The sequence below is a fragment of the Lepidochelys kempii genome, chromosome 6 (assembly GCF_965140265.1).
Source record: "Lepidochelys kempii isolate rLepKem1 chromosome 6, rLepKem1.hap2, whole genome shotgun sequence".
NCBI classification, from domain to species: domain Eukaryota; kingdom Metazoa; phylum Chordata; order Testudines; family Cheloniidae; genus Lepidochelys; species Lepidochelys kempii.
The window spans coordinates 2225901-2251603 of record NC_133261.1 but is presented as its reverse complement, the minus strand read 5'-3'; the positions used below and the strand labels follow the sequence as shown (position 1 = coordinate 2251603).

The window sequence follows — 25703 nt, the reverse complement described above, 5'->3', positions numbered from 1 at the left end:
ACGGCCACGGCACCTCTGGGCTCGGCAGGTCACGGCCCCGGCAGCTTTGGGCTCGCTGCGTCAGGTATGAATGTAAAAAAATTGCTTGTGCCCCGGCACCTCTTTCATTACAGATTAAGCATCGGCCCACATCTGGTGCCAGAGGCAGTTGGGTCCTACCAGCCCCGCAGTGTGGGGCTGGGACCCCCAGGGTAACGGAGGGACAGACTGGACAGGAGCAGGGAATGAATCTGGGTCACCCAGCATGGGGGGAGCAGGGGCTCTGGGTCTCTTCTAGGACGGGGGCAGAGAGGGGAGATTAGAAAGTTTGGAAGATCCATCCATCTATCCATCTCCATATATCCTCTCCATCCACCCATCCACATATACCCCCCCATCCATCCATCCATCCATCCATCCATCCATCCATCCATCCACATATACCCCCTCTATCTATCCATCCATCCATCCATCCATCCACATATACCCCCCATGTATCCATCCATCCATCCACATATACCCCCCCATCCATCCATCCATCCATCCATCCATCCACATATACCCCCCATCTATCCATCCATCCATCCATCCACATATACCCCCCCATCCATCCATCCATCCATCCATCCACATATACCCCCCATCTATCCATCCATCCATCCATCCACATATACCCCCCCATCCATCCATCCATCCATCCACATATACCCCCCATCTATCCATCCATCCATCCATCCACATATACCCCCCCATCTATCCATCCATCCATCCATCCATCCATCCATCCATCCACATATACCCCTCTGTCTATCCATCCATCCATCTCCATATATCCCGTCCATCCATCCCCATATACCCCCTTTGTCTGTCTATCTGTCCATCCATCTCTGTATATCCCCCTCCATCCATCTACCCATCTATCCATCCATCCCCATATACCCTCTCCAACTATCTATCTATCAAGACAGCCAGCCCCATACACTCCCTCCATCTATCTACCAATCCATCTATGCATCTATCCCCTTATGTCCCCTCTATATATCTACCCATCCATCCCCTTTTCCCCCTCCATCTACCTACCTATCCATCCATCCCCATATACTCCCTCCATCTACCAGCCTACCCATCCATCCTCCTACACCCCATCTATCTTTCTGTCTGTCTAGCCATCCATCCCTATAAGTGTCCTTTCTCTCTCTCTCTCTTCCCATAACCCCCCAACTCTCTGTCCCTTCCAAACACAACCCTTTGGGAAGAAAGTGGGGTCTAATGGGTTAGAGCAGGTTGGGAGCCAGGACTCCTGGGTTCTGTGCCAGCTCTGGAAGGGGAGTGGGGTCTAGTGGTCAGAGCAGGGGGGTGGGAGCCAGGACACCTGGGTTCTGTGCCGGCTATGGGAAGGGAGTAGGGTCTAGTGGTCAGAGCGGAGGCGGTACGGGGGAGAACCCACGGGCGGGGGCAGCAGTCGTGGGCCGAGCAGCCATGAAGCTGTTTAAGTGGCTCCATATTTGGGCAGCTGAGTCTTTTTTTAGCCCAGTGCTGTGACGCTGGTGCCCTGGGTTTTCCTCAGCTAGCGAGGGGGGGGCCGTGCTGCTAAATACGCTACGTGCCTCTCGGGGGCCGGGAGCGAACGGGAGCCGTAGCACTAATTATGATCAAGGATTACTCCGCAGGAGCAACCCAGTGCTTTGGGGGCCTGTCAGCGTCGCTCCCCCGGCACTGAGATGCAGCTGCCCCTGGGGTGGGGTGTGGCAGCTGTTTAACGGCCATGGGTGGGGGGACACCCCTGCTTACACAGCTTGACCCTATGCCCCTGCTAGAGAACCCAGGAGTCCTGGCTCCCGGCTCCCCCTGCTCTAACCCACTAGACCCCACTCCCCTCCCAGAGCTGGGGAGAGAACCCAGGCGTCCTGGCTCCCAGCCCCGCCTGCTATAACCCACTAGACCCCACTCCTCCCCAGAGTCAGGGATAGAACCCAGGAGTCCTGACTCCCAGCCCCCCTGCTCTGACCCATTAGACCCCACTCCCCTCCCAGAGCTGAGGAGAGAACCCAGGAGTCCTGGCTCCCAGCCCCCCCCCCCCCACACACACACACTCTAACCCACTAGACCCCACTCCCCACTCAGAGCTCTGGATTTCCATCACTTTCCCTACAATATGAACATCCCCCCACAGTGCTCCTTACGTCATCCATCTCCCCCCCTGCTCCCATCCCGAACCCTGCCTAGACTTTCCCCTGGTTGCGGGGCTTGAATCCCTTGGCTCCCCGCAGGGCCCCCCTCTTCCCTGCCTGTCCATGCTGCAGGCTGCCCGTGATGGAGATCCCTGCATGATGCTGCAGCAGAAAGCCGGCCGGAGAAAAGAGCTGCAGGGGAAGGGACCTGGCGACTGACAGGCTGTGCAGACAGACACCGAGAGGGCAGGAAACTGGCACAGAGAGACACACATCTACAAACACCCACAGAGACACACCAGCCCAAAGACCACACCCGCCCAGCAGGGCACCCAGCGGCACCGAACAACACACACGCGCCCACACAGCCGCCAGGCTCGAGGTGCGCAGTCAAAGGTTGAGAGATGCCTTGACACAAACACACGCTGGGATACGTCAGTGGTGTGTGGCTCTGGTCCACTCACAGCCCCAAAACCGCAGGTGTGCACGAAAGCACACAACCAGGCAAACACACCGGCCTGCAGACCCACACCCACACACACCCCCAGCCACAAAACCCCAGGCACAAATACACACACACACAGCCTGTGTGTCGTATGGCCGGGCAGGCTGGTGAAAGGGTGTGGACGGCTTGTCTCTGGGGAGGGGTCAGGAGGAGAGATGGGGCGCAGGAGGGCCAGAGAACAAGGAGTGGGGAGCAGTCTAGCTACGTTTTGGGGGGACCCCTCCTCCCTGTATGACAACAGAGGCTATAGGGAGGACACCTGAATCTTGAACGCCCCACTCCCCGCAGCACAGCGCCCCCTAGTGCCGCACTGGGGCAATGCGGCCAGCCCTGACTGCCAGGGGAGAGCGCCCCCTACTGAGCCCCCGCCGGGCTCCCTGCAGCACAGCGCCCCCTAGTGACGCACTGGGGCAATGCGGCCAGCCCTGACTGCCAGGGGAGAGCGCCCCCTACTGAGCCCCCGCCGGGCTCCCTGCAGCACAGCGCCCCCTAGTGCCGCACTGGGGCAATGCGGCCAGCCCTGACTGCCAGGGGAGAGCGCCCCCTACTGAGCCCCCGCCGGGCTCCCTGCAGCACAGCGCCCCCTAGTGCCGCACTGGGGCAATGCGGCCAGCCCTGACTGCCAGGGGAGAGCGCCCCCTACTGAGCCCCCGCCGGGCTCCCTGCAGCACAGCGCCCCCTAGTGCCGCACTGGGGCAATGCGGCCAGCCCTGACTGCCAGGGGAGAGCGCCCCCTACTGAGCCCCCGCCGGGCTCCCTGCAGCACAGCGCCCCCTAGTGACGCACTGGGGCAATGCGGCCAGCCCTGACTGCCAGGGGAGAGCGCCCCCTATTGAGTCCCCGCCGGGCTCCCTGCAGCACAGCGCCCCCTAGTGCTGCACTGGGGCGTTGGGTCAGCGCTGATGCCACTCCGGAGGCGGGTTATTTTGGGGATGATGGGTTCCTGGAAGGACAATGGGAAGGTGAGAGCCCCCCAAGAGGAGGATGGGCTGCCCTCCGCCCCCTTTCCCCCCCAGCCACCGAAGCGTGTGCGTTATGTCACCGCTCCAACACACCAAGCAGTGACCTTGAAGCGAAGGAGACGCATGAGAGATGCGAGCCAGAATGCCCTCCAGGAGAGGCACACAGACACAGCCTCGGCCACAGCCCCTCCCCAACCCATCTTCACCCCTCCATGTCTCAATCCCAGACCCCTCCCCTCCTGGAGCACCTTTGGGACACCCCATCTCTCTCCAGCTTCGGGGGATGGGTCTTTCTCCCCCCCCCAGCTCTGGGATGGGACCCCCTGGCCCATGCCGATACACTCCCTGCAGTGCTGGGGCTCTGTGCAGGGAGCATAGCCCACCCAGGGGGGATGTTGCCACACCGGCAGTCCAGATCATGTCGCCTGGGGTTAGATCAAGTTTGGAAAGCGTCTTATGTAAGTGGAGTATAGTCGTGGCATAGACAGGGCTGCAAGTAGGGCTGTGGAATGGAGGAGCATGAGATAGATAGATAGATAGATAGATAGATAGATAGATAGATAGATAGATAGATAGATAGATAGATAGATAGATAGATGGGTGTATGGGCATAGATAGATAGATAGATAGATAGATAGATAGATAGATAGATAGATGGGTGTATGGGCATAGATAGATAGATAGATAGATAGATAGATAGATAGATAGATAGATAGATAGATAGATGGGGTGTAGTGGGAAGAGATGGGGGTGTATAGGGATGGATAAATAAAGATAGAGTTGGAAGAATTTGACTTTTTAAAATTAATTTTGATGTTTATTTTTAAGCATTTTTTTCCAATTTTTGTCAATTTAAATTTTCATTGGTGCACAAAATTATGGGGTTCATGCAATTTTTTGTGTTTGTATTGATTTCAATTTTCAGAGTTGTGGGAAATTCCCTGGGGGCATGAGGCCATAATTATTTAATGGCAGGAAATGCTGAGATTCAAAAAGCGTTGTAACCATTACAACACCAATTGTCCACATCACATGTCAACGCATAAGCGTACACTTAAATCAAACTCTCCTCTCAGGCAAAATCTTCCTTACTTTGCCCAGTTGTCAGTTTCAGTTGTTATGGATGGAAATATTTTGTTTCATTGCTCTGTGTGTGTGTACGGTGAAATCGATGTTTAACAATAAAAATTAAATCCCTCAAAGCCTAGATCAGTGGTTCTCAGCCTTTCCAGATGACTGTACCCCTTTCAGGAGTCTGATTTGTCTTGCATACCCCCCCAGTTGCACCTCACTTAAAAACTACTTGCTTACAAAATCAGACATAAAAATACAAATCATGTCACAGCGCATTACTACTGACGAATTGCTGACTTTCTCCTTTTTACCATATAATTATGAAGTCAATCAACTGGAATATAAATATTGTACTCGCATTTCAGTATGTAGTATACAGAGCAGTATAAACCAATCAGTGTATGAAATTTTAGTTTGGACTGACTTGGCTGGTGCTTTTCATGTAGCCTGCTGTAAAACTAGGCAAATATCTAACTGAGGTGATGTCCTCTCTGGAAGATCTGTGTGTACCCCCAGGAGTACACATACCCCAGGTTGAGAACCACTGGCCGAGGTAAAGGAGTCTGTAGCTAGCTGAGCTAAGTATCAGAGGGGTAGCCGTGTTAGTCTGTATCCACAAAAACAACGAGGAGTCACCTTAAAGACGAACAGATTTATTTGGAGTGGGTTTTTTACCCACGAAAGCTTAGGCCCCAATAAATCTGTTCATCTTTAAGGTGCCACCGGACACCTCGTGGTTTTTTTAGCTGAGATAGATCATAGTTGCAGAGAGATCTGTATCTCAGTAGAGACAGAGAGAGAACTAGATACATAAGTACAAAACTGGTTGGAAAACCATTCCTAGAGAGGCATTATCAGTGGTTCACACTCATGCTGGAAGGGCGTAATGAGTGGGGTTCCGCAGGGACCAGTTCTGGATCCAGTTCCATAAGTGCGGGAACTAGGGGTGCGGGGGGTGCTGCAGCACTCCCAGGTTCCTGACTGCCAGCCCCGTGCCTGGGGTCCCAGCTGCCGCCCCACGCACCCCGGGTTTCGGCTGCCGTCCCCACACGCCCGGGGTCCCAGCCTCCGCTCTCGGGGGTGGAGGAGTGGGTAGGGATAAGGAGGCTGGTTTTTAGCACCCCCACTCTTAAAAATATTCCAGCGCCACTGTCCGGTTCTGTTCAATATCTTCATCAATGATCTAGATAATGACATAGAGAGGACACTTATAAAGTTTGCGGACCATACCAAGCTGGGAGGTTGCAAGCGCTTTGGAGGATAGGATTAAAATTCAAAATGCTCTGGACGAACTGGAGAAATGGTCTGAAGCCAACAGGATGGAATTCAATAAGAACAAATGCAAAGGACTCCACTTAGGAAGGAACAATCAGTTGCACACACACAGAATGGGAAATGATGGCCTAGGAAGGAGGACTGCGGACAGGGATCTGGGGGTCAGAGTGGATCACAAGCTAAGTGTGAGTCAACAGTGTCACGCTGTTGCAAAAAAAAGCAAACATCCTTCTGGGCTGTATCAGCAGGAGTGTTGGCAGCAAGACACGAGGAGTAATTCTTCCGCTCTAATTAGGCCTCAAGTGGAGTATCAGGTCCAGTTCTGGGCGCCACATTTCAGGAAGGATGTGGACAAATTGGAGAGAGTCCGGCGAAGAGTGGCAAAAACGATTCAAGGTCTAGAACCCATGAGCTGTGAGGGAAGATTGAAAGAACTGGGTTTGTTTAGTCTGGAGAAGAGAAGATGGAGAGGGGACATGAGAACAGTTTTCTAGTATGTAAAAGGTTGTTACACAGAGGAGGGAGAAATATTGTTCTTAACCTCTGAGGCTAGGACGAGAAGCAATGGGCTTAATTGCAGCAAGGGCGGTTTAGGCTGGACATCAGGAAAAACTTCCTACCTGTCAGGGTGGTTAAGCCCTGGAAGAAATTGCCCAGGGCGGTTGTGGAGTCTCCATCATTGGAGATTTTTAAGAGCAGTTGTACCTGTCAGGGATGGCCTAGGTAATCCTTAGCCCTGCCATGAGTGCAGGGGACTGGACTAGATGACCTCTTGAGGTCCCTTCCTGTCCTACGATTCTATAGATAGATCTCCCTATCCTCCAAAACAAATATCTGTCTGTCCATCTCCATACAGACACCTCTCTATCTGTGGGATGTAATGGGTTAGAATAGATGGGGCTAGGAGTCAGGATGCCTGGGTTCTATCCCTGGCTTGGTAGGGGAGTGGGTCTAGTGGGTTAGAGCAGGAAGGGAGGGATGGGGGTCAGGGTTGCTGGGTTCTAGTCTTAGCACTGCATGACCTTGTTCCACCCCCTTTGGCACTCTGTGCCTCAGTTTCCCCAGCTGTTGCAGTAGATCTGTTCCTTCTTTAGGCCAGGCTGACTTTAGTGTTTGGTGGGGAAGGATGGATGGGGAACCCCAGTGAAATTATTTAGGGGGACCCCTCCTCTTAATCTCTTGCCTCCCACATCCCGCTTCCCGCCTCCTCTGCCAAAACCAGACACAGCATCGCCCATTGTTAACTGTGGGGTGGATGCAAGACCCCAGAGCCACCCCTGTCTTTAGTGGGGAGCACTGGGTCCTATTCCCTGAAGGCTTTTGGCCTAAAGAGGGTCAAAGCCAGAGTCTCAATTTTTCCCCTCTCCCAAGATTCAGCCTCTCTGTCCAGCCAGCAAACTACTCCAGGCCCAGGCTCTGTTGGCCTTTGCAGGCCTTGCAGGCCACCGTGGGCAATGTGGTGTATAGGACAGCACCCCAAAGTAGGTTTGCCAACTTTGGTTGGATGAATTCCTGGAGGTTTCCTCACATGACATTATCTTTAATGAAAGATTACTCATTAAATCCTGGATGCTCCAGGCCAATCCTGGAGGGTTGGCAACCCAAATGGGGATAGATAGATAGCTAATGGGTGTTTCAACAGCGTTGTGGGTGGGGGAGCTCATGGCTTGAATAGCATGAAGGAACTGCAGATTGGTGTCGAAGGGCATTTTATGTCCTAAATTGCAGGACAACTGCTGCGCTCCACCCCAGAAATGGCCGCATTTCAGGGCGGGTGAGCCATCCCTACGTGGTGTCGCTGTGTGGCTGTTCCCCAGCTGTCCCACCCTAGAGGTGGCTGCATCTCAGGGCTGGGTTGTGTGATACATGCCTGCCCACCCTGGAAATTGCTCGAAGGTGGCCGCTGGGATCCGTGTGCATCTGGGGGAGACAGCGCAGGGTCTAACATCTTCTCTTCTCTCCTCTCCAGGCCAAAGACAGCGACGATGAAGAAGAGGTGGTTCATGTGGACCGGGATCATTTTATGGACGAATTCTTCGAACAGGTGAGAGATGAAAGGCTGCTCTTCATATGAGTTGGTCCCGGTTTCACTGGGAGTCTCCCGGAATCGGGCTCTGTCTGCCGGAGGCTACTGAAGCCAAACCGGGAGATTTTAGGCACTAAAAGTTCGTCGGCGCAGCGGGGCTAAGGCAGGCTCCTTGCCTGCCCTGGCCCTGCGCCTCTCCTGGAAGTGTCCGACATGTCCCGTGGCCTCTGGAAGGGGAGAGGGACTCCGCGCACTGCCCCTGCCCCGACCGCCGACTCCACGGATCCCACTGGCCGGGAACTGCAGCCAATGGGAGCTGCGGGGGTGGTGCCTGCAGGCAGGGGCAGCTCGCGGAGTTCCCTGCCCCCCCTCCAGGGGCAGGGCGCGGAGTCCCCTGCCATGAGCCCCCTCCTGGAGCCTGCACCCCACAGCCCCTCCTGCACCCCAAACCCCTGCCCCAGCCCAGAGCCCCCTCCAGCACCCAAACTCCCTCCCAGAGTTTGCACCCCAACTCCCTGCCCCAGGCTCAGTCCAGAGCCCCCTCCCACACTCCAAACCCTTCGGCCCCAACCCAGAGCCCGCACCCCCTCCCACACCCCAGTCCCCTGCCCCAGCCTCGTGAAAGTGAGTGAGAGTGGGGGAGAGCGAGCGACAGAGGGAGAGGGAATGGAGGGAGCGGGACGGGGCCTCGGAGAAGGGGCAGGGCAGGGATGGGGCCTTGGGGAAGGGGGAGGCGGGGGTGGGGGGCGGAGCAAGGGTGTTTGGGTTTGTGTGACTAGGCAGTTGGCAACCCCAGTCCTACTCCTCACCCAGCTGCCATACCCCAGACCTGGCTGCATCTTAGCCCCTTAGCTCGCGACATGGGGTTTCTGTGTAACCTGAAATAACTCCTGCCAAGGCAGGTGGTTCTGAATTAGCGTGCAGCTGGCCTCATTAATATTCAGACAGGGTGATTAACAGGCAAAGGAGCTCACTAATGATGCAGTTTGTCCTTCGCACGCAGGTGGTGATGTCGTAAATTATACACCTGGCCTAGTTAATTCTGCAGCCATGGCGGGTAGGGTGCGGGGGGCAGGAGGAAGTTCATTTCCAACGCCACAGCATGGAGCTAGGGGGCGATGTGGGACAAGACCCAGGGCCTTAGCCCAGCACCCCCTAGTGCTGCGCTGGGGCATTGGGGCCAGCATGGAATGCCAGGGGAGAGCGCCCCCTACCAAGCCCCCCGTCCCGCTCCCTGCAGCACAGAGCCCCATCCTGGTATGCCTGGAGACTGCGGTTCCCTCCGTGCATGTATCTGTCCGTCTGTCCACCCCCAGGTGGAGGAAATCCGCGGCTGCATAGAGAAGCTGTCGGAGGACGTGGAACAGGTGAAGAAGCAGCACAGCGCCATCCTGGCTGCTCCCAACCCAGACGAGAGTGAGTTGGGGTGCCCCAGGCTGCGGGGGGGGGGGTCTCTGAGCCCCATCGCCTCCCTGCTCTGCTGGGGGGAGAAGAGGACGGAACCTAGAGGAGTCCATCCACCCCTTCCTTCCTCCTTCCTTCATCTATCAACCCTTTCACCCCTTTACCGACCTACCAACCTACCCGCATACACCCCCCTCTGTCTATCCAACCCTCTCCTTTCATTCATCCCTGTCCGCCCATACATCCCTCCCCCTTCCTCCTGCCATCCGTCTCTCTGTGCCTTCATCCCTCCCCACCTCCAGCTATCCATCCATCCCTCTCGCCTCCTCGTCCACCCATCCGTCTGTCTGTCCACCAGCCCTCTAGCCAGCCCTCCATCTGCCTACCCAACTGTCCGTCCCGCCCTCCATCTCTTCGTCACTCTGTCCCTCCATCCCTGCCTCCATCCTGTGAATGCACCTACCTATCCGTAGCCACGCTTCTCTCCATTCACCCTTTCTTCACCCCACTGTTCCAGGCCCCGCCCCCCGTGTGGAAGGGGGGCAGGGAGGGGACGCCCCGGGGGGGGGCGTGCCTGCCATGGGGATCCCAGGGGGCCAGGAAGATGGCCTCAGCCCCAGTGTGGGAGGCGGGCATGGTGGAGACTCTTCCATCTCATGCCCCTCTCCTCCCCTCGTGCAGAGACCAAGCAGGAGCTGGAGGACCTCACGGCCGACATCAAGAAGACGGCCAACAAGGTGCGCTCCAAGTTGAAAGGTACGAGCCCGCGTGGCCATATTGGCTGGTCCTGCACCCCCTCCCCTCCAGGGCATGTCACTCCGCCCTGAGAAATAGTCCCCTTCTTCCATGCCAAGGGGTCCGCGGCTCTCACGCTGCTCCTCATGTCTCTCCGCAGCCATCGAGCAGAGCATTGAGCAGGAGGAGGGGCTGAACCGGTCCTCGGCTGACCTGCGGATCCGTAAAACACAGGTATCCCTCCGCCCCCCCGACACAGGTATCCCTCCGCCCCCCCGACACAGGTATCCCTCCGCCCTCTGCCCCCCGACACAGGTATCCCTCCGCCCCCCCCGACACAGGTATCCCTCCGCCCTCTGCCCCCCGACACAGGTATCCCTCCGCCCCCCGACACAGGTATCCCTCCGCCCCCCCGACACAGGTATCCCTCCGCCCTCTGCCCCCCGACACAGGTATCCCTCCGCCCCCCCCGACACAGGTATCCCTCCGCCCTCTGCCCCCCGACACAGGTATCCCTCCGCCCCCCGACACAGGTATCCCTCCGCCCTCTGCCCCCCGACACAGGTATCCCTCCGCCCCCCCGACACAGGTATCCCTCCGCCCTCCCGCCCCTGACACAGGTATCCCTCCGCCCCCCGACACAGGTATCCCTCTGCCCTCTGCCCCCCGACACAGGTATCCCTCCGCCCCCCCGACGCAGGTATCCCTCCGCCCTCCCACTCCCGACACAGGTATCCCTCCGCCCTCCCGCCCCCGACACAGGTATCCGTCCCTCCTCGGCGCCCCCAATTACAAGTATCCCTCTGCCCTCACTCCCCCAAACACAGGTATCCCTATCCCCTCCGCCTTCCTCTCCCCAGACACAGGTATCCCTCCGCCCTCACCCTCCACAACATAGGTATCCCTCCACCATCACCCCCTACCCCAACCCAGGTATCCCTCCGCCATCACCCCCCCAACACAGGTATCCCTCCACCCTCACCCGCCACAACATAGGTATCCCTCCACCATCACCCCCTCCCCCAACACAGGTATCCCTCTGCCATCACCCCCGCCCAACACAGGTATCCCTCCGCCATCACCCGCCACAACATAGGTATCCCTCCACCATCACCCCCCCCAAAACAGGTATCCCTCGCCTTCCCCAAACACAGGTATCCCTTCGCCCTCACCCTCCACAACACATGTATCCCTCCGCCATCACCCCCCAACACAGGTATCCCTCCTCCATCACCCCCCAACACAGGTATCCCTCCGCCATCACCCCCACCCAACACAGGTATCCCTCCGCCATCACCCCCCAACACAGGTATCCCTCCGCCATCACCCCCCCCAAAACAGGTATCCCTCGCCTTCCCCAAACACAGGTATCCCTTCGCCCTCACCCTCCACAACACATGTATCCCTCCGCCATCACCCCCCAACACAGGTATCCCTCCGCCATCACCCCCCAACACAGGTATCCCTCCGCCATCACCCCCACCCAACACAGGTATCCCTCCGCCATCACCCCCCAACACAGGTATCCCTCCATCTTCCCGCCCCCAACACAGGTATCCCTCCGCCATCACCCCCCCAACACAGGTATCCCTCCGCCATCACCCCCACCCAACACAGGTATCCCTCCGCCATCACCCCCACCCAACACAGGTATCCCTCCGCCATCACCCCCCAACACAGGTATCCCTCCATCTTCCCGCCCCCAACACAGGTATCCCTCCGCCATCACCCCCACCCAACACAGGTATCCCTCCGCCATCACCCCCCAACACAGGTATCCCTCCATCTTCCCGCCCCCAATATCCCTCCCTCCTGAAGCCCCAGCCTCAGCATCATCAACTTCTGGAGCCATCCTCTCTCTTCCATCCCTTCCTTCCCCACCTCTCCAGCTCTCTCCCATCACAGCTCCCCGCAACCCTCCCTCCACTAAGCCGAGGGCGGATCACTCACAAGCTCACTCAGCACCACAACCCTCCGCCACCGAAGGGAACCAAAAAGAAATCGTCCCGCTCTGCGTCGCTCACAGTGTCTCCCTTCCCCGCCCCCCTCCCCCCAGCACTCCACCCTGTCCCGTAAGTTCGTGGAGGTGATGACGGAGTACAACGCCACCCAGTCCAAATACCGGGACCGCTGCAAGGATCGGATCCAGAGGCAGCTGGAGATAAGTATGTTTGGATTCGGGGGGGAGGCCGTTGCAGGGTGGGAAGCTGTGGTTGTGAGTGTGTGTAAGAGAGAGTGCGGCACTTCCCCTTGCCGGTGGGAATCAGGGCCCGAGGGGGGGGGTGTGTGTGTGCACCCTCAAAGTGCTGAGTGACCCCCGCACCCCAGTGCGGAGCTAGGGGGCGCTGTGCTGCTGGGAGCGGGGGATCAGCAGGGGGCGCTCTCCCCGGGCAGCCAGGGCCGGCCCCCACACCCCAGTGCGGCACTAGGGGGCGCTGTGCTGCTGGGAGCGGGGGCTCAGCAGGGGGCGCTCTCCCCGGGCAGCCAGGGCCGGCCCCCACACCCCAGTGCGGCGCTAGGGGGCGCTGTGCTGCTGGGAGCGGGGGATCAGCAGGGGGCGCTCTCCCCGGGCAGCCAGGGCCGGCCCCCACACCCCAGTACGGAGCTAGGGGGCGCTGTGCTGCTGGGAGCGGGGGATCAGCAGGGGGCGCTCTCCCCGGGCAGCCAGGGCCGGCCCCCACACCCCAGTGCAGAGCTAGGGGGCGCTGTGCTGCTGGGAGCGGGGGATCAGCAGGGGGCGCTCTCCCCGGGCAGCCAGGGCCGGCCCCCACGCCCCAGTGCGGCACTAGGGGGCGCTGTGCTGCTGGGAGCAGGGGCTCAGTGGGGGGGGGATTTTGCTTCCATCAGCCCTGGAGCAATGGGCCAAGGCCACTGACCTTCTATCCCCTTCACAGCTGGCAGGACAACCACCAACGAAGAGCTCGAAGACATGCTGGAGAGCGGCAAACTGGCTATTTTCACTGATGATGTGAGTGTCAGGACTGGGATGTCACCCGAAACAGGGCTACCCGTGTTCCAGACTTGGATTGGAGACCAAGTCAGTAGCCCAGTGCAGCACTAGCGGGTGCTCCCCCCCCCCCCCGGCAGTCAATGCTGAACCCAGTGCCCCAGCGCTGTGTTTTGGGGGCGCTGTGCCACTGGGGACAGTTGCATTTCAGCACAGGGCGAGCAATCCCCATGTAGCGTAGCAGTGTGCGCTGTTACCCTGCTGCCCCACCCCAGAGGTGGCTGCATTTCAGCAATGGGTGAGCACTAGAAGGCCCTGGGGGATGGTGGGACGCTCGTTTCTATAATCCAGACTCCCTTCTGCTTCCACAGATCAAAATGGACTCACAGATGACGAAACAGGCTCTGAATGAGATCGAGACCCGACACAATGAGATCATCAAACTGGAAACCAGTATCCGCGAGCTGCATGACATGTTTGTGGACATGGCTATGTTGGTGGAGAGTCAGGTTAGAACCTGCCATGTTCTGGGTCTAGAGTGGGCTTCAGCCTAGAATCCGCAGCCTTCTCGATGGTGGGGCCCAGGAGCTGTGGTTAAGAACCTGCAGAGTTCTCGACCTTGGAGCCCAGGAACTATTTTCAACAGCCTACAGCCTTCTGCATCGTAGAAACTATGCACTGTGATCTAGAACCCCAAGAGTTCTAGATTGTGGAACCCATAAACGATGGTCTAGAATAGTGGTTCCCAACTTTTTCTCTGCTGTGGCACAACTTGAGCTCCAGGGGCTCTTCCCCTCCCCTCCCCCCAGCTGGCATCTGTAGGAGGGAAGGGGAGGGGCAGAGGAGCCAACCCGTTGCTCACACAGGAGGGGAAGAGGGGAAGAGAGGGATATTGAGCTCTGATTGGTTGCTCCACCCCTGGAGGAGGCAGGTCAGTGAGGCAGATGACCAATCAGAACGCAGCTTTCCCCCTTTTGTAGTTTTTCAGAAAATTCCTTGGCACCCCTGTTCAGGCCTGACAGCACACCGTAGGGAAAACACTGGTCTAGAACCTGCAGGCCCTGGGGGATGGTGGCATGCTCGTTTCTATAATCCAGACTCCCTCTGCAGGGAGACTGCAGGGTTCTGAACCTTTGGCCCATATTATCCACAGCCTTCTGCATCATAAAACCATATATTGTAGGCTAGAACCTACGGAGTTCTAGATTGTGGAACCCATGAGCTGTGGTCTACAACATACAGGGTTCTAGACCTTGGACCCATGAGCTATTGTCTAAAGTCAGGGTCCTAGAACCCATGTACTCTAGAACCTGAAGAGTTCTGGATTGTGGAACCCATTAGCTGTGTTCCAGGGTTCTGAACCTTGGGGCCCATAAACTATTATCTACAGTCTTCTGCATCTTAGAACCCATGCGTTTTTCCTAGATCCAAGAGAGTTCTGGATCAATGAACCCATGTGATATGGTCTGGAATGTATAGGGTTCTATACTGTGGAACCCAGGAGATTATTACCTCAAGAGCATTCTGCATCTTAGCACTCAAGAGTTATAGTTTAGAACCTGCCGCTATCTGGACCATGGAACCCAGAAATAAATCTCCAACCAGCAGAATTCTAGATCATGGAGCCCATGAGCTATGCTCTAGAATGTACAGGGTTCTGTACCTTGAACCCATGAGATTATTGTCCAGTCGACATCTGCATCCCAACAGCCTTCTGCACCTAAATGCAACAGTCTGTGTTCTGAATTATGGAATCCATGCATTATGGACCGTTCTGGCATGATAAATCCGAGAATGAACTATTATCTAGAATCCACAGCCTTCTGCACCTTAGAACTTAGATGTTGCACTAGAAAACCCAGAAAGTTCTATATCATGGAACCCATGAAACATAGCCCATAATTTACAGGGGACTGTAACCTAGAACCCCTGAGATTATTACCTCAACCTGACAGCTTCATTAATCTAAGCCTCCATGATCCAGAACCTGCAATGGCAGTCTAGAACTGATAACGTTCTGGATTTCAGAGCCCATGGTTGGCTTCAGCATTTCAGGATTAGCCAAGTTCTCAGTCCTTTGAGCCACTAAAACCTCAGAGGTCTTTTGCATTACAGAACAGTGAGAGTTCTGGATCGTGAAAGACATGAGCAATGGTCGAGAACATAATGCATTCTGGAACGCAGGACACTTGACAGCCAGATGGGTTCCCCAGTCTAGAACCCAGAGAGATCTGGATGGTGACGCTTCTGAAGATACTTACAGCTGCATGTGTTCTGCCATCTAGAACCCATAGCATTCCAACACTCTGGGGCCAGGAAAAGTGCTAGAGAGAGTCTCCAGATGGTGGATGCGCTATCTTACACCCTACCGTAAGGTGACGGTCCACTCTAGAACTCTTCTAGAACATCAGTGGATCGAGGGTGCACGTTCTTGGTTCCAGAATGTACAGCGTTACAAGTTCTGAAACAGACTCACCAATCTTTCAAAGGTTCTGGCACCCGGGAAGCACTAAATGGGGCTGCTTTGTAGAGTCCAGCAGGGGCTGCAAAGGTGTCCCATGGTGTGCGTTTTTAAGCTCACAACAAGATTTCCAATTCAGCCGTTGGCTTCTCTCCAAAGGGCTGCCAGCCAAGGCCCCATTGTGATGTTGTGACGGGGAACTCTTCTCCCACGAGAATCTGGACTGAGGCTCATGAAACTCGTTGCACACAAGACTCAGAAAAGCTTTCAGATAAAATTCACTGCTGACTTACAGCACCTTCCTAGAGGGGAAAGGCCCAGTGTCCCATTCTCTGCCCCCTTGAGCAAGCCAATCCCATTTTGGAGCCAATGCCCCCTGCAGGGCAAAGAGCCCGGGTCCCATTCCCTGAGATGGCCAGTCTTTCTGTGCTGGTTTACCCCTCACCTGGGCTCTCTGTTTCAGGGGGAGATGATTGACCGCATTGAATATAACGTGGAGCACTCTGTTGACTACGTGGAAAGAGCTGTGTCCGACACCAAGAAAGCTGTAAAATACCAGAGCAAGGCTCGGAGGGTGAGTGCGGGGATGGGGCTGTGGGGGGGGGGTGGACCCAACCTGCTCTGCAATGAACCCCCTTCAGCTGGGGAGAGAGGCTGAGACCCCACAGAAACCCATACACATATCTTGTCCGTCACCACCCAAGGCAGGTCATCCCCGAGAGCCTCCTCCCACAGCAGAGAGGGAGACGCCCCACCGGAGCCCCTCTAGTCAGTCTCCTCCCTTCTCCTGTCTCCCTCTCTCCATCACTCCATCCCCAAGACCTCTCCACACCACACACTTTGTTAATTTTGTGTTTGGCAGTCTCTGTCTATCCACTTCCTTCTGTCTTGGCCCCCACTTCCCCCAGCTGTCGAAACACTGCTATCCCATCCCTGGCCTCCCTCACACCCACAGCTCTGCCGGTGCCCCTCACTCCCGACCCACAGCCCTCTCCTGTCCCAGCCCCTTGGCAGGGCAATGAGGGATCTCTGTCAGACTGCCACCTGGCAATGTGAATAAACAGATGTGATGAGTCCAAGAGCGGGAGAGGAATGACGCTCCGGGTGAACATGAGGCTCAGGGACACCCTTTGTTTCCATCAGGAGATGGAGAGATCTAAGGAACTGAGGACCCCTGGGTTCTAGTCCTGGTTCTAAGAGGGGAGTGGAGTCTAACAGGATGGAGCCAGGGGAAATAGGAGCCCAGACTCCTGGGTTCTATTCCTTATTCTATAGATGGATGGTGATTTAATAAATCACCTTTTTGTGCAATGGAAATAAATAAGAACAGCTGGTGTCACTCGGCCATCGCTCCATTGGGTTCAATGGGGCCAGATCCCCAGCTGGGGTCACTCGGCCGTCGCTCCATTGGGGTCAATAGGGCCAGATCCCCAGCTGGGGTCACTCGGCCGTCACTCCATTGGGGTCAACAGGATCGGATCCCCAGCTGGTGGGAATCCATGTAGCTCCTGTGATTTCCGCCAGCTGAAGATTTCACTCACCTGCTCGTTGTCTTGCTGATGCCCAGTCCAGCCATGAAAGTATTAAAATAGCCATTAACATCTCTCCTTCCTTCTCTCTCTCTCTCTCGCTCGCTTCCTGGATCCCTGGGGTAATGTAGAAGAAAATTATGATTATAATTTGTTGCGTGGTCCTTGGTGTAGTTCTTGCTTCCTCAATTGGGGGGACTCTGGGGTTGTAAATTAAAGCAAAAAAATATATAATAATAATAATAATATAATAATAATTTAAAGAAAAATTGTACATGCAATGGATATAACAGCACATGTTCCAGCTACCTATACATACATTCCTTGGGGGTCAGCAAATCTAAGTTTCTTGTTCTCTGCCATCTTTCCATCCATCTCTCCATCCCCCAGAGGCCTGGGTTCTCCCCAGATCTTCTGACATCCTTGACCACTGGTAGGAGGGCGTCGATTTGTCTCATAACCAACCTTTGGGTTCACAGTGACCCAAAGCTCCGGTTCCTCTTCACATCAGGGCTTAGCCTGGAGGGACGGTGTGGTGATCTGTCCTTTGTTAACGCTATCTTGTTTTGGGTTCTGCTGGGGATGGTGTGGCCAATAGTAGAGGGGGAAAATACCAGTAAAATACATGGGAAACTAGTATAACAGGATATTATACTGTCAATACTAGACTGTTAAGGAATGCCAGAGTGGTTACCAATCAGTTGTTATGAAAAAAAATACCAGTTTATTCTAGGAAATACGACAGTACCTGACTCTTACACTGTCAATATTAGCCCACTGAGGAAAAGAGGGGTCGTTACCCATCAGTCATTTGGAAAAAATACCAGAGAAGTATATGAAACATTAGAGCAGCAAACTATTACAATATCAGTACTAAAATATTAAGGAATATCAGAATGATTACCAGTCAGTCACTGGCTCGGGTGGGGGCGGGGGATGACAGACTGTTACATAAAATACTAGAGTAACAGGAAACAGTGTTCATACTAGAGCATTGAGGAATTCAAGAGCATCCAGTTATACCTGAGGATGAATGAAGCACGATCCCAAAATACTAATAGTAACATATAGAGGAATGCTACAGCAGACTCCAGTGCTACAGTATCAATGCTACGGTATCAAAACCGCTAGAGTACAAATACTGTCATTCCAAAGAATGCTGCCATACCTCAGAATACTTCAATATAGATTCATAGATATCCAGGTCAGAAGGGACCACTACAATCATCCAGTCCGACCCCCTGCACAACGCAGGCCACAGAACCTCACCCACCACTCCTACAAAAAAACCCCTCAGATATCAGTGTTACTGCATCCAGGTGTACGAGAGCAATGCTGCTAAAGTGCCCAAGAACCCAAACTGCTTCTACTGCAGTACCCAGGAATAGCGGAGTATTTATGCTACGCGAGCAAGAATGCAGTAGTCATGAAGACTGGAGTAGCAATACAACAGTATGTAAGAGTGTTCAAACTGTCCAGATGAAGTCATCCCTCATCAGAAGATATGAGAATACTACAAAATACTCCAGTTTCTAAAGATACTCCAGTATGCTTGACTTGGGGAAGCACGTGGCTATTCCAGCTCACGCCTATTTCCAATTACACATGCCAGGAATGGTTGCCACTATGTCAGGTGTTATTGAAAAAGAAATGAGCATTACTACAGAAATGCTACAAAATCAAATAATACTCCAGTATTCTAGATGGGGAGATCCTAACGTTCAGCCCCTCCTTTGCATGAGAGCAGCTAAGAACAAAAAATATTATTAAGTTATTAATGATCAGGAAATGTATTACACTATGCCAGAGTAACAATCCTGGGGCATTGTAAAATATACTAGAATAATGTACACTGACAAGGCAAATGACACAGTACTTGAGGGTAATAAAACAGTAATACATGATCGCAAATACAACAGCCTTAGGAAGGATATTACTGTGGTGTCCTCGTGCAATGTTGGCTCCTATAACCTAAGCCCTCACAAAATACTGGAGTATAAGTACCAAACAGTACACCCTTATAAAACACTAGAATAATATTCTAAAGTAATAACAGGTCCCAAATACTAAACTCTTGTAAAATTCTAGAGTAATAATGGCACCCCAAAATGCTAACGCCATATAAGATACTAGAAAAATAAGGGCTCCCAAATACTACAACCTTATTATAATTCTGCAGCACTATAGAGTAATAATGGCTACCCAAATATTACACTCTTATAATACATTCAGGTAATATATAAATACTGGACATACAGGTTTCTGGGGAGGAAGATCCCACCGTATTTTAGACTAATAGTGGTGCCCAAATACTACACCTTTATAAAATTGCTTGGATACTATACGTAATGACTGGTAATTATTAGTAATAAATGCTAAATTGTATGTCTATGGAAAAATATCACGGTATTCTAGAGTAATGGGCTACACATTTATTTAAAAATACCAGAGTTATATAGAGTAATATGGAATATGTAACATTATGCCTAAGAAAAGAAAAAATACAGTATTCTGGAGTGAGAGTAAGTGGCCAAGTAAATACGTCCTTGATAAATATATTAAAGGAATATGGAGTAAAAATGGATATCCAAATAGCATCTCTTTGAGAAAAATACTACGGTAGTCTTCAGTAACAATGGCTTGCCAAGATTTACACCACTGTAAACATCTCAAATATTATACCCTCATTTTAAAAGAATCATAGAATAGGGCAATGGGGGTCCGGGCCCTGTGGGGGACCATGAGCAGGTTTCAGGGGGGCCGCCAAGCAGACTTGCTGGGGCCCAGGGCAGAAAGCCGAATTCCCACTGCATGGGGCTGAAGCAGAAGCCTGAGCAACTTAGCTTCAGAGCGCCCCTTGTGGCATGGGGCCCTGGGCAACTGCCCTGCTTGCTACCCCCTAATGCCGGTCCTGGCTTTTATATGCAGAAAACCAGTTATTGTGGAACAGATGAGACATGGAGTTTTTATAGCATGTTTGTGGGGCCTCAGAAAGAAAAAGGTTGACAACCCCTGGAATAGAATATAGTAACAATGAAACCCAAATACTACATTCATATAAAAATATTGCACCAGGGTATATTAGTAATAGCTCTGCGGGTAATACAATTATAGTACAGAATAATAAGGGCTGTTCAAATATGCCCCTGAAACAATATTGCAGAAACCTAAAGTAATATTGGATAGCCAAGCAATACAGAGCTAAAAAATACTACAGTATTCCAGAATAATGGTAGCTCTCCTAATACAACATTCTTATAAAAATGCTAAATCGCTATAAATTAATAATGGATGCCTAAATACTTTACCTTTCTATGCTATATTCGGAAAAATTACGACAGTATACTACGGTAATACTGACCCTCCAAATATTACACCCGTATAAAAGATACTGCGGTACTCTAGAATGTTACTGTTTTCCAAAGAATGCTCCCTTAAGGAAAATACCGAGGCAATATAGAGTCACAGTGAATGCTGAAATATTGTTTCTCTGGAGAAAATAATACAATATTATAAAGCAATCATGGCTCCCCAAATACTATACCTTTTATAAAAATGCTAGAGTAATAACAGATGTCCAAATACTGCACAGTTCTAGAAATGTAAAACTAATCTCGAGTAATGCTGGCTATATTTGATTGCTGCAGTAATCTAAAGCAATACTGGTCCCCAAATACTATAGCTCTGCAAAATACTGTGGTAGTCTTGAGTAATAATGATTATCCAAATATGGCACTCTTATAAAGACCCTGGAGTATATAATGTAATAGTGGCACTTAAATATAGCCTTGTAAAAAGTACGATAGTAATCTAGAGTAATAATGGTTCTCAAACGCACTCTTGTAAGAATACTAGAGTAATTTTGAGTCATAATGGCTCCCTGAAAAAAACACTTATAAAAATATTTCAATGATATAAAGTACTCATGACTCCAAAACACACTTTTGTAAGAATACTAGAATAATCTAGAGTAACCATGGCTTGCAAATACAGTTTGGAAACAATTCTCACTCTAGATTATGCGAGCATTTGTATACACTAAACTTCTATAAATAGTGATCTAATTAACAGTGGCTCCTGAATACACTTCTAGACTAATTTAGAGTAATAATATCTTCCAAACACACTTTGGAAACAAATATTACTCTAGATTATTCTTGTTTTCTTTAAAAAAATACTTCTCTAAGAATAGTAACCGAGAACAATAATGGCTCCCAAATACATGTTTATAATAATACTATAGTAAGTTAAAGTAATAGTGTCTCCCTATCAGACCCTCAGAAAATCATGGAGTAATGTGGAGTAATAACCGGTCCCAAATACACCCTTGTAAAACACTAAAGAAATTGGAGTATTTATGGCTCCCAAGTATGCCATGATAAAAATACTGGAATAATAATGTATCTCCAATGGCTAGTCCTCCCAAATTACACTGCAGCATTCTGGAGTAATAGCCCCAAACGCTGCCATGTCACTATGGTATTGGAGCTCATTACTCTAGTACAGTGGAGTATTCCTACAAGTATCTGGGGCAATTATTCTGGGATGCTGTAAGGAGAGTGGGTTTTTTTGTGGTGGGTAAGGTTATCCCAGAGCAATATCAGCCACACCTGGGTATTAACAGTCTTCAAGGCACCCTACGGCGGAAGTATCTTGTGGCCAAACGCTACTGAGAGCTTTGGCCTCAGGAGGGAATAGGCATAAAGGAAGGGACTAGATTGCTACAAACCACGTGGTGGGACTGTGGCTGGTCCCTCATCCCAGATGGAGGGGTGATCACCTGTCAGGCTATGAGGAGACACCCCATCAGGACCCATCTAGCCCGTACCCAACTGGGGCACAATCATCCCTGACCATCTGCTGCCCCGGAATCCTGCTTTCCAATGTCCCAGCAATGGGGCGACATAATTCTGTCCCTGTACCTCGTCCTTACCCACTAGGTCGTCTTCCTGACTACTGTGTCACACTGTTGCATTTTATAACATACGTGGGTGCACGCACACACACACACACACATATATATAGTGTGTGTGTGTGTATTTCTATTTCCATACATATGTGTGTGTATTCACACCCATGCTATACACAACACATTTCTGCATGCTGCATATTGTATACATTAACGTATGTGTATCTACCTATATGTATATGCGTAGGTGTGTATTTACTTATTTGTGATTTTGTGTGTGTGTGTGTGTGTGTGTGTCTGTGATTGTGTGTGTGTGTATATTTGTGATTGTGTGTGTGTGTATATACACTTACACATTATATATATATATATATGTATGTATATATAATTCTAGTTATGCTATATAAAACTATATCCTGTGACTAGGTAGATAGATTGAGATACACACGGTGTATACCACATATCTGTGTTTGAGTCTCCAGCTCAGTGGCTATAGCCACAGCTGTCGGTGCAGCTGTAGCTAAATGCTGGTCACGGAGAGTCAATCTGCTGTATTTGAGGTGGGTCCCACCGGCCCGCTCTCTGACGGGGAGTGGGGGCCTCCTGTCTAGATCAGGGAGAAGAGTGAGGAACATTGTTGTGTGCCGAGCAGACATAAACACACCAAATATACTATACAAGCAGGGTGGGCCCGGACTGGGGCCAGGTCCCAGCTGGTGTCATTCAGCTTTGCTTCACTGAAGGCAAAGAAGGTGGTTCTTTTATACCAGCTGGGGATCTGGCCCAGTGGGTGTGAGAATATATTGGAGGCAATGTGTATGTGTATGTACCGGGATAGGTAGGTAGATAGATAGATATGCATATGTGTATATTTGTATCTTAAATATCCTACAGATGTGTGTGTGTGTATATATATATGTGTGTGTGTGTGTATATAAACAAATATTAAATATACTCTAGATGTCTGTATATGTGTATGTATTAGATATATTATAGATGTGTGTATATAAACACGAATATTAAATATGGTATATTGAATTAAACCTCTATAATATATTTAATATTTCTAGTGTGTGTGTGTATATAAAGATACACACATATACAGCATATTTACTGCTTATGCGTGTATGAGTATAGATAGACAGACACATCTATAGTATATTTCCTATATATCTGTATGCCTGAGTCAATATATTTATATTTAAGATAAATACACACATCTATCGGGTATTTAATATTTATGTGTATATTCATATATCTAAAGATACATAAAGACACATCTACGGCATATTTATTATGTGTGTGTAGATAGTATATTTCTTATGTATCTGTATGGGTGCAGATATATTGCTATATAAATATAAGTACACATATACAATACATGTACAATATGTATATTTACCATACATATATCTATATCACATATATATAATATATATCTCATATATAGATATATATACATAGATATATGTGTAAATATTTAGATTTATATACACACACATACATATGTATAGGAAATATACCATATGCGTCTATATCTATCTTTATATAAAAATATATGCATAATATCTTTACTATGTGTATAATATTTATATATATGTTGTATATAAATAAATACACACATACATATATAGTACATTTACTATAGATGTTTATCTACCTTTATGCACGCACACACATATATAAATATATAAAATATCCTCTGTGTGTATCTTTATGTATAAGTATATAGCTACATTCCCATATCATATAGCTGTACTATATATGTGTGTAACTATGTATACACACATATATCACAAATATACTATATACCTATGTATTCATACACACACAGTGTGTCAAAATATACTAGACACACACACACACTCACATACAGAGCCAGAATCCCAGCTGGTACAAACGATGATCGTTCCATGGATTTAGCACCACTAACCATTTCTATCAGCTGCGGCTTGGCCCCAGGATCTAGCCGTTATATGTAGTATGTGATCTGTGTGCGCGCTCACAATCCCTGTACCCACCTACACAATCTCCATTCCTCCGTGTCTGCATTCCCAGCCCACCTTCCAGAAAAAAAAAAAAAAAAGGAACAAACCAAACTTAGATTTTTTGATCTTTTTTAAACAAAACACAAAAGCGAACAAAAAAAAAAAGCCGTTAAAAAAAGACTAAAAAAACAAAACAAATGCGGGAGAAAAATTCCTACCGAGTTGTCGATGTCCCTCGACTTCCCTTTTTTGGGTATTGAGCTGTGTATTGTTTCAATGTGGGCTGTTTTCCTGTAATCTGTGGTGTGTTTGCTAAGAAACAAACAAACAAATAACATCTTCATTTTTTCTTACCTTCCTCCCTTTCCTGTTTCCACTTCCGTTCTCTTCCTCTGGCCCTCTTCGGTCTGTGTGGCACGAAAACATTTTTAAAAAGACAAATGAACTGGGAAAAAAAACAAAAAACACTCACATTTTCCCCCCTTTTGCTGCTTGGAAACATGTAAAAGAACAGCCAAAATAAATTAGTTTTCCAATCACCGCATGATCTGGGATCCTGTCTGGATTTATCGCTCCTCTATTTCCCCTACCCCCCACCCCCATTATTTGCTCCGCTTTGGATCGAGAGAGTTTTCCCCTCCCTCTCACTGAACCTGAGAGGAACCAATGTTTTGTTCCAGATGGGAGCTGTGAGATGGTTTTGGCCAGATAAATAGCAACACATCACACGCCTACACACACACAAAGTGAACTGAGGATGTACAATAGTGAGTGGTGGTGCAAATGCACCCGCCCACCCATAGAGTGAACCGATTCGGGGGGGGGCGGGGGGCGTGCAAAACAAAAGTGCATTCTCGCACACACAAGGCCTGATTTCCTCCAGCAGGAGGCAGCATTTCACACGTACACACAGAGACACGTAGACCCACCCCTTCATGGCCAGTTTGATGCAAACCCCAACAAATAAAATCACCTCCCACGGCTGAGAAGGTGGGGAGCTGCTACCATTCCTCATAGACAGGGTATCTCCGGGGCAGATATAATTCCACCTACTGAGTGAAGAACATATCACCCCTCTTCTCTACCCCCCCAGCTCAGGCAGGCACCCTGGGAGCGCCCCAAAAACTAGCATCCTTCCCTCTGAGGGTGCAGGGTGGAGGATTCCACTCCACAAAGCCCCATAACCTTCCCCCGTAGGTCAGGTTTTCCAAACCTTTTCTCGTTTTTGTTGCTCTCCTCTGGACTGTCTGCAATTTGTCCACGTCTGGCCTAAAGTCACAGGACTCCAGCTGAGGCCTGAGCAGAGCGGGACAATCACCCTCTGTGTCTTACCTACGACACGCCAGTTCATACACCCCAGAATGACATTCGTCATTAGCCTTTTTTCAGAACTACATCACATGGCTGATTCAGCTCCAATTTGTGACCCACTGTCACCCCCAGAGCCCTGCCAGCCATCTGACCCCCTATCCACTTAGTCCCCATTTGGTAGCTGTGCGTTCAATTTTTTCCTTCCTAAGTGAAGTACGTTGAACGTGTCTGTATTGAACATCCTGGTGTTGGCTTCAGACCAATTCTCCAACCCGTCAAGGGCGTTTTGAGTTCGAATCCTGTCCTCCAAAGGGCTTGCCACCCCGCCCAGCTCGGGTCATCTGCAATTTGAATAGCGCACTCTCCTCTCCATTAGCCAAGTCATTCACGAAAATGTCAGATGGGCTAATACCGGACCCAGGACTGA

The 25703-nt window shown here is 50.9% G+C and overlaps 1 protein-coding gene and 1 long non-coding RNA gene across 4 annotated transcripts in view; one reads left to right on the top strand and one right to left on the bottom strand.

The window, feature by feature from the left end:
• STX1B (syntaxin 1B) overlaps positions 1-25703 on the top strand; it is a 50697-nt gene that overhangs the window by 8941 nt on the left and 16053 nt on the right. For 2 of the 3 annotated variants that reach the window (XM_073346545.1, XM_073346547.1), the window contains exons 2-10: positions 7936-8010; positions 9309-9408; positions 10078-10152; positions 10292-10365; positions 12188-12296; positions 13026-13099; positions 13450-13587; positions 16003-16113; positions 17200-23317. In XM_073346545.1, coding sequence (XP_073202646.1) covers positions 7936-8010; positions 9309-9408; positions 10078-10152; positions 10292-10365; positions 12188-12296; positions 13026-13099; positions 13450-13587; positions 16003-16113; positions 17200-17280 — 837 coding nt within the window. In that variant the 3' untranslated portion in view covers positions 17281-23317. Of the gene's footprint in view, positions 1-7935; positions 8011-9308; positions 9409-10077; positions 10153-10291; positions 10366-12187; positions 12297-13025; positions 13100-13449; positions 13588-16002; positions 16114-17199; positions 23318-25703 lie in introns of those variants that run through there. The other variant, XM_073346546.1, reaches the window with a different exon arrangement.
• LOC140912323 (uncharacterized) lies at positions 4406-24535 on the bottom strand. The gene is made up of 3 exons (XR_012159271.1): positions 24320-24535; positions 17081-17185; positions 4406-5874 (listed from the first exon to the last, which is right to left on the bottom strand). It is a non-coding gene; the product is annotated as an uncharacterized lncRNA (long non-coding RNA).